At 40.0% G+C, this 17601-nt stretch overlaps 1 protein-coding gene across 3 annotated transcripts in view; it reads left to right on the top strand.

The window, feature by feature from the left end:
* LOC147889935 (D111/G-patch domain-containing protein) overlaps window positions 1-2477 on the top strand; it is a 44934-nt gene extending 42457 nt beyond the window's left edge. For all 3 annotated transcript variants that reach the window (XM_087390747.1, XM_087390746.1, XM_087390748.1), the window contains exons 3-5: window positions 1408-1473; window positions 1756-1955; window positions 2074-2477. In XM_087390747.1, coding sequence (XP_087246873.1) covers window positions 1408-1473; window positions 1756-1815 — 126 coding nt within the window. In that variant the 3' untranslated portion in view covers window positions 1816-1955; window positions 2074-2477. The remainder of the gene's footprint in view (window positions 1-1407; window positions 1474-1755; window positions 1956-2073) is intronic.
* The last annotated feature ends 15124 nt before the right edge of the window (window positions 2478-17601 follow it).

Genomic DNA, 17601 nt, shown 5'->3' with positions numbered 1-17601 from the left:
TGAGGGCATGAGACCCACGATCCCGCCCACCAGGGCTCTATTTTGGAGTAACTAAACTTTAATTTCAACCTGTTGCTCCTCCTGGGGAGAAAGTAGAACCTTGACAACATGGGAGTCGAGGGTGCTGCCATAAGAGCCCCCCTTGCCAGACAAAAGTCACCTCCAAGTTCCATTCCTTCAAGGTAAAGCAAAACTCTGTGCTGCGAAAGAGGGAGGGAGGGGTGGAAAAGGAAAGAGGGAGGAGCAAAAAGAAGAAAAGGGGGGGGGACCAAGATCCCTAGAAGAAAACCAGCCTCGGGCTCAGTTACAAAGCTGCTTCAAGCACTGAGAGGGCTGACAAAAGGTTCACTGGAAAGGAGCCTTCTCAGCCCAAGGAAGCTTGCAACATAATTCTGAGAGTAGAATCCTGAGACACTGAAAAACAGCCCATAAACACTGCTGCTAGGCTCAATCCAGAAACTGAGATCCAGGGAGCTGGAGAGGGCGCAGAAGACATTTCCCGGGCTGCTCCAGGACTGTGAAACCAAGAAAACTTCTGGACATCACCACCAACTAGTGCAGTGCAGAGAGAAGGCTCCTGGGAAAAAATCAAAATAGGGGGGGAGCTTGCCGCAAGAAGGCGCTTGGCATAAACACCAAGAAAGGCCAACTGAGACCCAAAAAGCCTGCAACAAGAGGCTGAAAAGCCCTAAAGAGAATTGCCTGGCACAGCTAGGAGAAATGGGGCTCAAGGAACTGCAAAACTCACCAAGAGCAGTAGAATGGCTCCTCCAGGTACCCTTGAAACCAAGAAACCTCCAATAAACCAATGTGAGTGGAACTGAAGCTCCAGGGAGCCAACCAAGCTGCAATGTGGCACTTCAGGGATGACCTTCGATCAAGACCAATGCAAGGAGCCGTCCCAAGTGAGCCAGGACTGGTGCGGGAACCTGCAAACCCTGGTGAAGGTGACGAACAGGTTCTTCGATGCTGATGTGAAGTCCAGGGGCTATTGCGATCAAGGGAGCCTGCAAGCTGCTCCTGGGTGAATGCAGCACTGCCATGAGCTCCACGCGAGTCCACACAACAGAACGGGGAGCTGCTGTCGAGGCTGGAGAGACCAGAAAACAAAGGGGAAAAGAGGTGGAAAGGAGGGGGGGCAGGGGCGGGAGCGTGGAAGCAAGGGTGACAGGGAGCAAGGAAGGCAACGCGGGGGGGGGGGAGCATGGAGCTCGAAGCTCGCAAAAGTTCACTCGGGTTGGTGAGAGTTCTGAATCTTCATTAACATTTGAGTAGGATTTTCTCTTGTTTTCCTCTAAAACATTGATGCTTGTAATTGTAAGCACACCAAACAAATCACAAACCTTTAGTTGGGGTACTGCTATAATAAACTCGATTGCTACTAACTCTTAAGAATAATCCTTGCAGGCTTTACAGGAGCTACTGGAGCGGCTGAGAACCGAATATTTCTATTGTTTGTATTGTGGATGTCAGGTATTTCTTTGTTTAGACTAAAGCTTATGGAACCCTTAAGCTTGAGCGAGGCGACTATGATTAGTATTTTGAATAAGAAAATATATTACTTGGTTGGGATAAGGGACCTGAACCATCTTGAACAGGCTGCTCTTGCTTCGTTTATGCTTTTGAGAATACATTATGGTTATGCTGCACGTCTTTGGAAATGCGGCTTTCGAAAACATATTGTTAATGATTATCTAAATCTGTTGTGCGCATGAGAGTTATCCTAAACACATGTATTGTAACTTTGCATTGCAGTATGATACAGCAGACTCCCTACTTGCCAATTGCCCTGGCCTAAATGAAGACGATCATTAGTTTGGCATTTGAGCATGAGTGTCAAAGAGGACAGCATCTTGTTTTCCGAATTGCCATCTAATGTTGGTGAACTAACTCTCCATAGTGTCTATTGTTAAATGCATCTCAAGAAGTCACAGCCATGAACGTTCGTCTTTGAGGTGAGTCACTTCCTTTGTTATGATTCATTGAAAGGAATAGAAGAGCTTCAATTAGACTGTTTCTGGCACCTTTGTACTGCTGAAATATCTAGCTAACTGGATGCTCTCTGTCCCTCAGGAGCTTGCTGGATGATGTGTCAAGTTATGTAGATCAATTGAAGATGGAACATTGTGGCAGAAAACTGGTCCATTGTCACGGATGGATGGCATACGTGCAGATGTTCTTTGGTGGTTACATCTCAAATTCAACAGCTGTAAAACACCAGTGAAGGCAGTATTTAACTTCACATCATAAAAAAAGACTTGGTATTTGGTATTCAGAGTGAGGAGCCCAAAGTGGGCTTGAATAACAGTATTCATAAATGCTGTTTCAGAAATCTTATACAGTCCTTCCCATGTTTTGGTCATTGAGCCATGCTGTGAATATTTGGGGATCATTTGTGTCACGTAATGACATTTAAAAAAACAAACAAACAGAGAATGTCACGTAATGACATTTGGTGCAAGACTGAATTTTTTAATGTAGGAAAGCATGATCTTTTTTCATTGGTAAAATTGTATAGTTGGTTAAGTCTCATGCCTTTCAAGTTCATGTACATGGATATGTTGAATATTAGAGAAGTTCTTTTCTTCCCTTTTTTCCTTTGGATTAGAGGAACTAGGCTCTGGCACAACAAATAGAGGTGTTTTTTCTTTGTTTCTTGTTTAAGTAACTACCAGGCTAAACACAGCGTCTTTACCAAGCAAGGGCACATTTTGTTGCCCCATCAAAAGTTGGATCTGACTATCTTGATCATGACACATATTTCCTTCCACTCATGTGGAATGTCAACCACTGAAACTATTTGCATTTGTATTCTATGCCATTCATCAGTATTTGGGCTATTCTCATAATGGTGAAAGGACTCAAGGGTAACTTGCATTACCTGCAATGTAGTGACATGGATTTTTGAGTGAGCATCTTGACACCTCGATTAAGAAGCATAGATTTCCAAAGTTCTGACTTCAGCGTCATGATACCAAAATATAGAGTTTTTTAAATGGCCATAGAGTTCCACTTTCAAATAGCAGCAAAATGTGCTTATTTGGTTAATGTTGCTTCATATCTTTTCCTTCACATAAGTGTGCATAGACCATCACACAATTGTACCGTAGCATAGATGAATACATATAATAAATTTTACTAGGAGACAGTATGGAGGAAAGTAAGTAATTTTGGATACAGCTAGAATTTGAAGGTGTTACCAATATGAGGAAGATTGTTTTCATATGGACGGTGCACATATTATAAATGCAACAATCAATTGGAAACAAATGACTAGCATATGAGAGTAAATTGCCTTCACAATAGATGGTAGTTTTGAATGGTTTGGCTTCTTCTTGAATGATGAATGGATGAGTGGCTGCATGCCTTGTGAGCCTTCATCTATTTGGCCTCTATTGAAAATGTAGAACATGTAAACTTAGCTATAGAATAAATTTGTAACGCGACTTCTTTATGCTTTACAACCTCTAATACATATGAGTTTATTATTCATTCTGGTAAAAATTTCCAATATTTTACCTATAATTATACCTTTTTTCCAATGTATTAAACATATTGAAAAAGTATTGAACAAAATTTATACTTCGAGGGATTGTTGTTTCAATGTAGTACGAATATTTTAAAATGATCTTCAGCTTCTCCCGTTGGATCCAGTCTCTTGCTATGAGTTTTCGCAAATGACTTCACCATCATTCAAATCAAGCATTTGAAAAAAGTGTTCTTCTTGAACATCACAAAAACATTTAAGCTCACATGACAAACAGGGCATAATAATAAAACTCGTATACGATGGGCATTTCCAACTAAAGCAAAACTTGTCATGTGAATCATTTATGTTTCCCGGCATGTATGAGTGTGAGAAGAGCACCAAAAGCAAACAAGGATGAAAACGACCAATGATTGGTCCAAAAACGGCATCAAAACTACAGAGAACTGAACATTCGCTACACTAGCATAAATCGAACACCGTTCACGCTATTTTCATGCTCGGAGTTAAGGATCTCTTGGATAGCATATATTGGTGCTGTTACCTCTTGTCGAAGCCTAATAACAACATCCTAAGTACAGCGCTTTCCTAGAAAACACACACCTACTAGAAAGATATTTCTGATATTATAAGTCCCAAGCTTCATTTTTAGCCTCTTTTTGAGCATGCTTGTCACTCTATCATCATTTTGTGGGAAGCTTTTGCTATCCAGCTCATGCTAGGTTTGTTCAAGAATTCCCTTTCCTCTTTTTGGGTTTTTGCAAGGATCTCCTGTAGCTACTCTGTCTCTTGTACTCCATCTTTCAATGTGAGCTAACTTGTAATGTTGTAACTATTGCCACACAAGCGTTTTTCTTATTACTGTCATGTGTATCATCAGCCCTTTTCTCTATATTTTGACATGCACTGATCGTAACAAATAACAGTATATCCTCTTCTACCAAAAGAGGAAATACAAAGCAGATTCTTCTTCATTCTTGGAGTATAAAGGACATCTGGAATCAGTACCATCTATTGATGATAGAACGATCTTCCCAACTCCTTTGATAAGATAAAAAGAATTGTTGGCATAAGACACTGTTTTTGGCAACAAGAGCAAGCTGCAAATCAACAAATGAGTGTTTCTTCAAAGTAATGTGCCTTGATGCATTAATGTCGAAAAAGCAACCTGCAATCACATAGATTGGGATTATAGCATACAAGACGAGCACTCTTAAGCCACATAATTTTGTCAGCATTTGAAGCATTAGAAACAGATTGTAGCTTCTTGTCTCTTTTATGGATGTATTGACTTGGCTTCTTACAATAATGGCATCTTCCCTTCTTTTCTTTGCTTGCTTCATGCTTTTACTTGTTAAATGGCTATCTAGAAGAAGCTTTGAACTATGCATCATGCTTTTACTCCTCTCATGGATTGCATGTGCTTGATCACTGCTAGGATATAAGGAAGACTTTTCTCCTCTTGCAATAACAAACCCACTAGCTCCTCAAACTATAGAGGCTGAGCATGCCTCTCAAAGACAAAGTGAGAGAAGTGTGGAAGCTTAAAGATAAGGCGTTTTCTAAAATGATCTTGTCAATGTTGGGCATTGCTCTCTAAGATAGTGGAGCTTAGTCAAATGCTCTAGCATACTATCTCTCTTGTGCATATTCAAGTTCTCAAGTTTCTTCTTGAGAGATGATACCCTTGCCTTATTCTTAGCTTAGGCACATAAAGAAGTTGTGTATGACCTGGTGTGAGAAACAATGAACCTCTTGATTGACAAAGAAATTAGGGCTACAGCGTGCACATCATGAGCATCCCATCTTCTCTGTTTAGTTTTAGTAGCTACCACTACTACCCAACAACTATTGCATCAGTTTCTCCTAGGTGTGATCGGAGCATTGGGACCATCATCCACGAGATGTGGTTCATTCCCATTTACTAGTCCACATAAACCTTTGGCAACCAATAGGTTTTTAACCATGAATCTCCATAAGGAATAATTGGTGCCATCTAGCTTGTCTTCTTGAGATAACACTCCTCCAAATAAGCTATCATTTTGAGTCATTACTTACAAACTTGCCAAAAAATTCATTTGTTGTGATTGATTTCTACATGAACAAAATACACTAATCCAATAAGCCAATTCTTGACTAAGTACGTGCAAACTGAAAGTACTTGCAAAAAATTATTCCCTTGGCGTGTGGGCCAACAAAATGGGCAAAGCAGAGCAAAAGCCCTAATGTTTATATGCAAGTCTCGATTTATTGTAGCTCTTTTTGATTTCTTGTACCTACAAATGGTAGTCCCGTGGAAAGATGGCCTATAGTGGAATTGAACAAAAGTAGGAGGCTCCAAACTAGTAGGGAGTGGAACTAGTAGGGAGTCCCTTGACCCATAGGTGAGTGACTAGCTAGCAAAGGTTAGCTAGGGATCTAACACAATAGATGAGACAATACCAAGCAAAAGAATGACTCATGGGATGTTTAGAGCAAAGGGAACATTTTAATTTAAATAATCATCACCTCATGATAGCATCATGCTGCATAGTGTCCCAAGGGTGTAAAATATCAAGTTTAATGGGTGATTAAGTATCCACCAAAGAAAATAGAATCTAGAAAAGGACCGTGGTTCCATAGTGAATCACTATCAATTCAACAAAACAACAAATCCAACCCAAAGGTGTGATGAGTTAGTCCAGGTATGATAATTTTCCAAAATTTTCTACACAAACAATGTATCAAGGATTTCTATTTCTACACACAATTCATTCATTAAGGATTTTATAACTCTACACAATTCATGTATCAAGGATTTTCTATCGCCACAAGAATCATGTATCAAGGAGTTTAGTCTTTTTCCCTCTAGTCTTAGTTTTTCTTCTTAATCTCAAATGCAATTGACTTTGGAATCCAAAGTCTTAACGTACAAATGGTAATACATTCCTAGTAGAGCATTATCATACTTTCTCCATTGGTTTCATATTGAGAATATTTCTCTCATTAATTTTAGTATTTTCCTTCTTAAACCTTGATTTTGAAAGTATGTCTAAGTCTTTCCTAGAGAATGTTTTTGCTATAACTATCCTATTAGATCAATCAAATATTATTATAGGCTCACGATATTATAAGCAAATATTTACCAGGACTCTGCACATACACACAAGGATCTCACATCGATTGCACTTGATTGTGGTTTTTACCCTTGTTGACACAGTGTTACAACTACAATCCTTCATGAAAAGTTGTACTGCACAGAAGAGACTAGTAAGAGTTTACAAGTCATTTTAGATTGGGAAGTCCAAGAGATACTTCCTAGATCTTGTAGCACCTAGAAGGCATGCCAAACTTATCTCTAGATTCCTAGAGTGTAAAAGAAGTTCTAGGGTCCTTCATATAGGTAGCATTAGGGTCTCATAGCCCCTTCCCCCATCACGACACCCTTTGCTGGGCTTGGTATAGATGTTGTAGGACATTCAACCAAAAAATGAGTATGGGTAATGTTTATATCACGGTAGTCATGATACACTATTTGAGAAAATGGGTAGAAGCAAGAGCCCTCCCTATTGCCCAATTCCTCTTGGAGGGTATGATTGCCAGACATGGATTGCAAGCTCTAAAAAAGTAAAATAACTTGCAACCAAATCTTTGACATTGAATGCATTTTTTTGAGCATGAAGCACTCCATGACTACCGCTTTGAGCCCCCAATGTAATGGGTTAAGTATAGGGGGTTTGACAAAACATTGTGTAAGATGCTCACCATAAACTTTAGATTAAACCATCTTGATGAGTGGGATGAAGCTTTAATCCCTAATTTGTTTTCTTTCACACCCATAAGCATGACTCTTTGTGTTCCTCCCCTTTTACCTTACTCTATGAGAAAGAGCCCAGGCTCTCATCCCATCCTACCCACTCAACCATGTAGTGGCTCAACTTGAAAACTTGAATAATTTTATGGAGGAATATAATAGAGAAGATTGAGCATGCATGAACATCACAAAGGCACAAACATGGTATACTCAAAATTATGAGAAAAGACGACGACCTTACCTTACTCCCCACCTCTTTTTCCTTCTTCTTCCACCCCTTTTCTTTGTTCTTCCTTCCATGTTCCCCTTCCTCCCCTTTTATACCCCCTTTTTCTCCACTCTTCTTTCACGCCCCTTTGTCCCCTTTCCTCCCCCTTTTTCTACTCTCTTCTTCCCACCCCCTCTCCCCTTGCTTTTTTCATCCCCTCTTCCCCATTTCCTCTCATCGCCCCTTCCTTTTTCCCTCCCCTTTAACTCCCACCACCCCTAATTGTTTCTTTGCCCCCTCCCCCCCCGCTCCTCCCAATTTTCTCACTCTCCCCTCTCATTTTTTTTCGACCTTGCCTCGATATTGGTTCTTCCCTCCCTCCATTTCCCCCCCTTGCTTCTATTTCTGTACTCCCCTTCCCCCTTCCCACTCCCCTTCCCCCCCCTTTTTTTTGCATCATGCCCCCATTTTTTCACACCCCCCCCCTTCGCATTTCTTCCCACTTTTCCTCTCCACTTTCTTGTTTCTCCCCACTTTTGCATCCTCCCTATCATTTATTTCCACATGTCCCCCCTCTTGTTATTTCTTCCCACCCATTTTTCAATCACCTCCCTCTATTTCTTCTTGCATGCCCCTTGCATGCCCTCCCCCCCTCCCAGGGCCCCAGTTGTGCTTCTCTTCCCCTGCCATTTTGCATCCCCTACCCTTTCTTTCCACACTTCCCCTTTTCTATTGTTCCCTCTCTACACCCTCTAACTTTTTACACCCCCCACTTGTTTCTTCCCACATGAAACCCACTGGTATTGTTTGTTCATTCCTTCTCCGTTTTTTTCCTCCCAAAGAAAGGACTTTTATCAAATATGAAAGAGACTCCCAGAGCAAATCTCAAGGGAAAAATACATCATGCAATCATGAAAAAAAATAACCCAATAGGGAAAATTCAAACTCCCGTAAGAGAGCTAGAGAAAATCCAGTGTTGAGGTTGAAATTGACATCTCAAACCTGTGGGGGATTCTGAGAAGTATGGCAAACCATTCCATTTTCTGAAGACGACAGTCCTCTTGGTAGACAGTGCCTATGAGGTCCCCTACATACTCCCCCAAATGGCCATCTAGGTGTGTACCATGTCTTTCCCAATATGGCCAATGTGTGTGGAAGATGGACCTAGGAACCATCTAAAGCCTTCGTGCATCTAGATCTCCAAATATGCCACACTGCTATGCTCAACAAAATCTCCCAAGAAAAGTATACAGAGGCATGTGTTGGTCTATATGGATAGGCAAGAATGTCATCTAGTGCACATGACTGAATTAAATGTCATCAAACTAAAATAGCCCAAGAAGAGTTATGTCTCTCATGAAACACTTGAGCTTTGGATAGAGAGAGCCAAGCTACCAAGCCCAGGTCATGAAGGAAGGAGAATGCATAAAAATGCTCAATAGTCTAGCAATCCCTTTCCAAATGATCCTCGCGGATCTGCAGTCCCAAAAGCAATGTTAAAAAGATTCTTTGGCAGAAAGGCAACAAGTGCATGTGGTATATTCCCAAACTTGGATCTCCGCGCTGATTCACTACAATCCCTCCATGAATAGAAAGCCAAAAGAAAAGAACATTTTTCCTATTTTTGAGGGATTTTGGAAGTCTCTTCCAAAATCACTTCGAGAAGCTTCTTCAACCTCAAAGTTCCTACCATTACTACCCATGTATCAAAAGAAGGGAAAGATTTTATGGGGACACCTCCATAGAGCCAAATCCTCCATGAACCCAAGGGAATGCAATCTAGGTGGGGGTCTGGGTACCATCTTGAATTGAAGAAGCACTTATCTACATGACCTATGACCTTGGCAGAATAAAATTAGAAACACATAAGTATATTTTTTGTAGAGCTAGATAGCCTACCCCAATAATGAATATCGAAGACCAAGGCATCCTTTTCTGATCCTCTACCTTCTATAAACTAAAGAGTAATACCTGATCTTGTAAGTGCCTCTAACCAAGTAGACCAAGAAGGAGGCTTGTCATGTAGAAGGACACAATCTAAGGGTATGGATGCATCCTTGCTAAATCCCTTTGAGGTGACTTACTGTGTGGCATCTGTGACCATCTGGAAGTCTTCAAAAGGATGTAGGACCTCTCTCCCATCTAGACCACTGCATATAATGAGAAGCACTGAGTGGCCTGCCATGATCATCAAGTATACTATTGTTCCACATGATATGCTGGTCTAAAATCTCTTTCGAAGAGGTGGGGGGAAATTTCCAAAGAGTATTCCTGAAGTTGGCCCAAGATTTCAGGATAACATCCAAAAAAGGGGAGGGGGGATCCCTAAGATGGGTTGAGGTGAAGATCCATCTGGTATTAGCCATCAAATCTCCATTTGAGGAAGAAGAACATGACTATATACTTCTAATGAAAAAATATTTCCATGGTTTCTATCTTGGAAAAAGTCCTCCAATGACGACCTTACATAATAATGTTATGTGCTACAATTTTGGGTCTATTATGTTGAGGCCTCCTTTCTTCGTGAGAGAAGCAAAATCTCCCAAACTCTGGTGTATATCAATTCATCTAGTCCACTCCAAAGATAATTCCTTATAGGTCTTTCTAGCTGAGTTATGCAATCCTTAGAGTGGCACCAACAAGAGCAGACAAACCATGCCATGGCCAGTAGGACCTAGTTGACCACCACCATTTTAGATGCAAGGTCAAGTTTGGTTAAGCTCCAAAATAGAAGGCTCATCCTAATACTCTCCAATACTAAGGTAAATTTTTGGAAAGGAGAGATGCTCACACCAACCTGGCAGCCCAAGTGCCTTATAAAAACACCCCTCTAGAACCAGGTGAAACTAAAATCATCCCCCTAGGCTGGGGTGTCCATATCATTGATGTGTGCACTTGTTGCAATACAAAAAAATTTAAGGTTGCCCTGAATGATGTGAGGTTCTCTATAGTGGCATCCACAAAGCTCCAATCTTCTCTATCATATGCCTTTTCAAAGTCCAAGAGTAGAATGGCAATGCAATGGGCACTCTACCTTACATAATAATGCTATGCGCTACAATTTTGGGTCTATTATGTTGAGGCCTCCTTTCTTCGTGAGAGAAGCAAAATCTCCCAAACTCTGGTGTATATCAATTCATCTAGTCCACTCCAAAGATAATTCCTTATAGGTCTTTCTAGCTGAGTGATGCAATCCTTAGAGTGGCACCAACAAGAGCAGACAAACCATGCCATGGCCAGTAGGACCTAGTTGACCACCACCATTTTAGATGCAAGGTCAAGTTTGGTTAAGCTCCAAAATAGAAGGCTCATCCTAATACTCTCCAATACTAAGGTAAATTTTTGGAAAGGAGAGATGCTCACACCAACCTGGTAGACCAAGTGCCTTATAAAAACACCCCTCTAGAACCAGGTGAAACTAAAATCATCCCCCTAGGCTGGGGTGTCCATATCATTGATGTGTGCACTTGTTGCAATACAAAAAAAATCTAAGGTTGCCCTGAATGATGTGAGGTTCTCTATAGTGGCATCCACAAAGCTCCAATCTTCTCTATCATACGTATTTTCAAAGTCCAAGAGTAGAATGGCAACGCAATGGACACTCTACAGAGCCCAAATTGAAGCTTCCCAAAAAGAGAAAATATTTGTCAAAGATACTGCTACCATGCACAAAGCCCATTTGCATATTGCGAGAATAAGATATGAGAGAATGGGCTACAAACATAAGCTGATACATTTGGCCAAAATATTGCAAAGGGTTCCCAACAATTGATGGCTCTCCATTGCAACCTCCCTTTGGGGTCCCCTCTTCCGTTTCTTCCCACCCTCCCCCAAATAGTTGTTTGTTCCTCCCCCCTCCCCCCCCCTTCACCGCCTTATTGTTTCTTCATGCTCGCCTCATCTTGTTTCCTTGCTTGTCCCCCCCCCCCCCTGTTCCTTCCCCATCCATTTTCCTCTCTTCCCCCTTTTTGTTTTCCTTCCCTCCGATTTTTCTCGCTCCCTTCTCCTATAACAATCAACACACACACACTTACTATCCTCTTTTTTTCTCTTGAACATACTAATTACTTTTCTCCCCTTTATAATCCCTTGAAAACCCTTTTATATTGCCTTTCCCCCTTTCTCCCTCTCTCTAGATTTTTTTCCCACTCTCTCTCTACTTTCCTTCCCTCTCTTTCTCCTAAACCCCCCTAAAACTTCTCAGTTTATCCCACTCTAACACCTTTTTTAATTTTCATAGTTTTCTCCTAATTTTTTCTATCCTCCCCTATTTTTTCCTAGTTCTTCCTATAATTTTTCCTAATTCTACTAATTATTTCCTAATTCTCCCTATCATTTTCATTATATCTAAATTTCTTTACTTTTTAATTTTTTCCTAAATAGTTTTCTAAAATTTTGCCTATTTTTCCCTACTTTCTCTCTCTCTCTCTCTCTCTCTCTCTCTCTCTCTCTCTCTCTCTTTCTCTCTGTCTTTCTCTCTCTTTCTCTCTCTGTCTCTCTGTCTCTCTCTCTCTGTGTCTCTCTCTCTCTTCTCCCCTTTATTTTTACCCTCTTTCCCTTATTTTTCATTTTTTCCTTTTTAATTTAATTTATAGTTTGATATTTCCTTTAAAATTTTGTTTTCTCCCCTTTATTTTTCCTTTTTCATTATTTTGTTCCCGTTTTATACTTTCTTATTCTTTTAACCTTTTTTTAAGTTTCCTTTCCTTGCTCTCTCTCTCTCTCTCTCTCTCTCTCTCTCTCTCTCTCTCTCTCTCTCTCTCTCTCTCTCTCCCCCCCCTAATCTTTCCTAAATTTCCCTATTGTTTCCTAATTATTCCTAATCTTTTCTATTTCCCCCTAGATGGTTCTATCTTTTTCACTCTTCTCCTAGTCCTATCATTAATTTTCTCCCCTTAGTTATCAATTCTTATCCAAAAGAATATAAATTACCTATTTTTTATTAATTAATCTCTTTTGACAAACCACCCCACAAAAGCTCTTAATTTCCCCCCTTTTCTACTTTTTCCATGCTCTTCCCCTAATTACTCAATCTATTCTTTTCTTGATTTTTTCCTTATTTATCTCTTGTTATTTTCTTTTCTAATACTTTCTCAGTTTCCTTATTTTCTCCTTATCTTCTTTAAATTTTTTTGGCCTTAATTTCTCCTAATTTGTAAAATTATTTGATTATTCTTTCTCACTATTACTACTTTTTTCTTAAATACACAATATATTCACTATGTAAACCTAACTCTACCAATTCCACCTGACCTAACCAACAACCCCCTGACCTCGACTGTCTAAACCCCTGGACCCCGACTGTCTAATCCCCTGGACTGCGGCTATCTAAATTCTCCTCGAGATGGCAACTCCATCTCTCACTCCCCTTCTATTTAAACCCCCGCTTGCCTTACATACCCCCTCACATACCTCTCAATCCCTCTTATTCCCCTTTGATGTTCATACTGTTCATGCATGCCATAGTTAGCTTCTTCTCTAGCCTTGCTATTCATGCGCTGCCATACTGTTCGTGCCCGTTGTCCCCTAATAAGTAGCTTCTTCTCTGCCCCCGTGTCCTGTACTTTCCTCTCCTGCTGGTTGCTCCTTGATCGATTGCTCCTAGCCTCCTATATCGATAGACGACTGGCATGACACAGTGACCCAGGCCCCATGTGGCTCTACCTTTGTCTTCGTACCTTGAAATTTGAATCTCCTGTCGCCCATTTCAAGTCTCTGCTCTATTACTGCCGCCTCGATTAGCACGCTCTTTATGACTTAGGCTTTGCCCTTTCTTCCTAAAGTTTTTTTCTTAACCTTAATGATCTTGGTCTTTAACAACCCCCCCCCCCCTTTTTGCCCACCTTATTCCTTACCCCACCTTGCCCTTCATTTAATTATGTAGTTATAGACTAACCCCCCCTATTTCAATTAGTTCTTCCCCTTAGTTCTTTAACACCCTCTCTCCCTTAGCTATTCACTACTTCTTTCCCTTTGCTTTTCATGCCCCACCTCCTCTAAACCTCTCCCCCTCTAAACTAACATCTAAATTTTATGTATGGTATTTTCCTCCTCTAAACCTCCCCGTTTAATCTATGGTCCTTATGGATTGGCATTCACATCCAAATCTCTTTATATTTGGCTGATCTTTAGTTAGATTATCTCTTTTAATCACTTATTTTCTTCTCTTCGAACCCCCTCCCTTTGTTTAAATTCCTTTCTTCTTAATTACCTGTATAATTACACTTCCCTTGCTGCCCCCTTGCCCCCTTATTTTACATTAATTCCCCCCCTTTTTCTTTCTATTAATTTGTATTAAATTTCCCTCTATTTTAAGCTCAAGTTGCTTTGTTGTTTAATAACTATACCTTCTAGCATCACTATTCCTCCTCCACACTTCTTCCATAAACCCCTCCCCTTCCACACTCTTCTCACCTTACCCCCTTCTACAAAGGTTCAATATTCCTCTCTATATAACCTCTAAACTCATTCTTCTACTCAAACAATATTGTAGTTACATTTAAGCTTAATAAGTGTATGGCCAAGTGTTAATTTTTATTGTGACTCTGATAACAAGGGAGGGGTGTTTATGACACCTGTCTTCCTAGCTAAAGTTAAAACTGGTTCTTACTGTTTTGCTTGTTGGATGGTGGCAGGTAGGCCGATTCCCCTCTTCAATAAAAATGATGCTGCCAACTCCCGCCTCTTAAACAATAAATTTAAGGCATCATGGCCCCTAGCCTTTTTCATTGCTCTTATGAGCAAACACTATTTTACTCTACTTACCTTTTTTATTCTTACCTTTTTAAGGACTCTTCAAACCCGAACAAATGTCAAAATTGCCCACTTTCCTCTCCTTGCTTGTTATTGCTTTTATTAAGACCTCAACTTAATCTATTAGCTTCCACACTGCTAAAATTTTACCTACCTTAGTCAAGTACATATTTTCTATTCCTTAAAATGGGACTTCTCAATACTTCACACTAGGTCATGACCTATTGTCTCACCTAGTGTGTTGTATCCTACTGGGGCAAAGGTGGGTACACACACACACACACACACACACACACACAATCCTCTTTTTTTCTCTTTAGCATACTAATTACTTTTCTTACCTTTATAATCCCTTGAAAACCCTTTTATACTGCCTTTCCCCCTTTCTCCCTCTCTCTAGATTTTTTCCCTCACTCTCTCATTATTCTTTCCTCCCCTCTCTTTCTCATAAACCCCCCTAAAACCTCTCAGTTTACCCCACTCTAGTACCTTTTTTAATTTTCATAGTTTTCTCCTAATTTTTTTAACTCTCCCCTATTTTTTCCTAGTTCTTCCTATATTATTTCCTAATTCCGCTAATTATTTCCTAATTCTCCCCATTATTTCCATTATTTCTAAATTTCTTTAATTTTTAATTTTTTCCTAAATAGTTTTCTAAAATTTTCTTAAAATTTGCCTATTTTTCCCTACTCTCTCTCTCTCTCTCTCTCTCTCTCTCTCTCTCTCTCTCTCTCTTCTTTCTCCCCTTTATTTTTACCCTCTTTCCCTTTTTCCTTTTTAATTTAATTTATTGTTTGATATTTCCTTTAAAATTTTGTTTTCTCCCCTTTATTTTTCTTCTTTTTCACTATTTTGTTCCCGTTTTATACTTTCTTATTCTTTTAACCTTTTTTTTAGTTTCCTTTCCTTGCTCTCTCTCTCCTAATCTTTCCTATTTTCCCGTATTATTTCCTAATTATTCCTAATCTTTTCTATTTTCCCCTAAATTTTCTTAATTCTCTCTCTAAAAACTCCAACCCCCCCTTTCCATTTCCAGACGGTTGTATCTTTGTCACTCTTCTCCTAGTCCTATCGTTAATTTCCTCCCCTTAGTTATTAATTCTTATCCAAAAAAGTATAAATTACCAATTTTTTATTAATTAATCTCTTTTGGCAAACCACCCCCCAAAAGCTCTTCATTTCCCCCCGTTTCTACCTTTTCCTTGCTCTTCCCCTAATTACTCAATCTATTCTTTTCTTGATTTTTTCCTTATTTATCTCTTGTTATTTTCTTTTCTAATACTTTCTCAGTTTCCTTATTTTCTCCTTATCTTCTTAATTTTTTTTTTTGCCTAATTTGTAAAATTATTTGATTATTCTTTCTCACTATTACTACTTTTTTCTTAAATACACAATATATTCACTATGTAAACCTAACTCTACCAATTCCACCTGACCTAACCAACAACCCCCCCAACCTTGATAGTCTAGACCCTTGGACCCCGATTGTCTAATCCCCCGAAACCCGGCTGTCTAAATTCTCCTCGGGATGCAGCTCTGTCTCTCGCTACCCTTCTACTTAAACCCCCACTCGCCTTATGTACCCCCTCACATACCTCTCAATCCCTCTTATTCCCCTTTGATGTTCATATTGTTCATGCCCGCGCCATATGGTTAGCTTCTTCTCTAGCCTTGCTATTCATGCGCTACCATGCTGTTCGTGTGCCTTGTCCCTTAATAAAAGTAGCTTCTTCTTTACCCCATGTCTTGTACTTTCCCCTCCCGCTGATTGATTGCTCCTAGCCTCCTACACCGACAGATGATTGGCATGATACAGTGACCCATGCTCTGTGTGGCTCTACCTTTGGCTTCGTACCTTGAAGTTTGAACCTCTTGCCGCCCATTTCAAGTCTCTCATCCATTACTGCTGCCTTAATCAACATGCTATTTAATAAGACTTAGGCTTGCCCTTTCTTCCTAAAGGTTTTTTCTTAACCTTAATGATCTTGGTCTTTATCAATCCCCCCCTTCTTCTTGCCCACCTTATTCCTTACCCCACCTTGCCCTTCATTTAATTATCTAGCTACAATCTAAACCTCCCTATTTCAATTAGTTCTTCCCCTTAGTTCTTTAACACCCTTTCTCCCTTAGCTATTCACTACTTCTTTCCCTTTGCTTTTCATGCCCCACCTCCTCTAAAAGGATGATCATGGAGCTTCTTCAATACGCTTCCTTTGCACCGAAAGTGAAGCATGTGACAAAACATGCATACCTCAAGATCTATGGAGTGCTCTAAGGTGGATGGAACCTATGTGGAAACATGATGAAGAGAGTGCTCGTGACATGTACCTCAAGTCAATTAGGTTCCAAGATAGATTAGCTTGGACTCATAAATAGAATCTTGAGTGAATGTGCATTTCTCTTGCAATGTATATTCAACAGTACATGATAGGCCTCTTATATAGAGAGTGCCCTTAGAATAGTCAACACATGTGGAATCCTCTAATCTAGATCTCTTCTTGTGGATATCCTCAATCCATACCTTCACATCATGTAATCCACATCCTAGGGTGGCTACTTTAATTCTTTCCTTAGCACATATCTCAACACCTCCCCTTAGTGCCATGATCCTTTGGCTATATTGCAAGGTGGTCAGATGTGAGTTACAAATCCATCACCTCCCCTTATTGCTTGCATTGCTACTTAAGGTGGTCAAGTGTGGTTTTTACATGTCAATATTTCCCTGGGTGCTTGCATGGCTACTCTTAGGTGGTCACGTTTGCTTTACAAAACATAAGAACTGAAGGTGGCAAGCTTTTTCCTTCTCAATGCTTGATGTCGATGGCGTTCGCATCTTTATTTGATGTAGCTTGATGCATGACGCTTGTTCTTTCATGTTCCTTAATGCTTTATATGTGGATGCCATGTTTCGGGCTATGGTCATCTCATACACTTGTGCTTTTGGCATGCTTATGATAGCGATGTGTGCATTCATGCTTTGATTTTTCATTTTTTGCAAAGGTGTTACCTATTGATTTCTTTAAATATTGGCAGTCTCTAATTGCTAGCATTGGTTCTGACTTGATAAGCGCATAGAGCTCGAAAAGACGATCACTTTTCCTTTTTGAAGCATATGACCAAATTCCTCCTGGATTGCAAGTTATGGCTTGTCAAAGTTTCTATGAAGAAGAGGGGGCCTTGATGATGTGGCACAAGAGTTCATATGCTACTTACAAACTGTGCTTGGCAGGGGCTATGTTTTTAGGTGGCACTTAACTAATCCTACCATTAACCATAAGTCTTAACCATGGTTTAACTTAACCATATTCACACCCAACCTTATATGCCACACCTTGGCTAACCAAGATTTACTTAACTTAA

This window comes from Dipteris shenzhenensis, chromosome 19, assembly GCF_047967505.1.
Source record: "Dipteris shenzhenensis isolate YYH24624 ecotype China chromosome 19, Dip_SZ_1.0, whole genome shotgun sequence".
NCBI lineage: Eukaryota > Viridiplantae > Streptophyta > Polypodiopsida > Gleicheniales > Dipteridaceae > Dipteris > Dipteris shenzhenensis.
The sequence above is the reverse complement of the archived record's forward strand: the minus strand, read 5'-3'. Positions and strand labels throughout refer to the sequence as shown.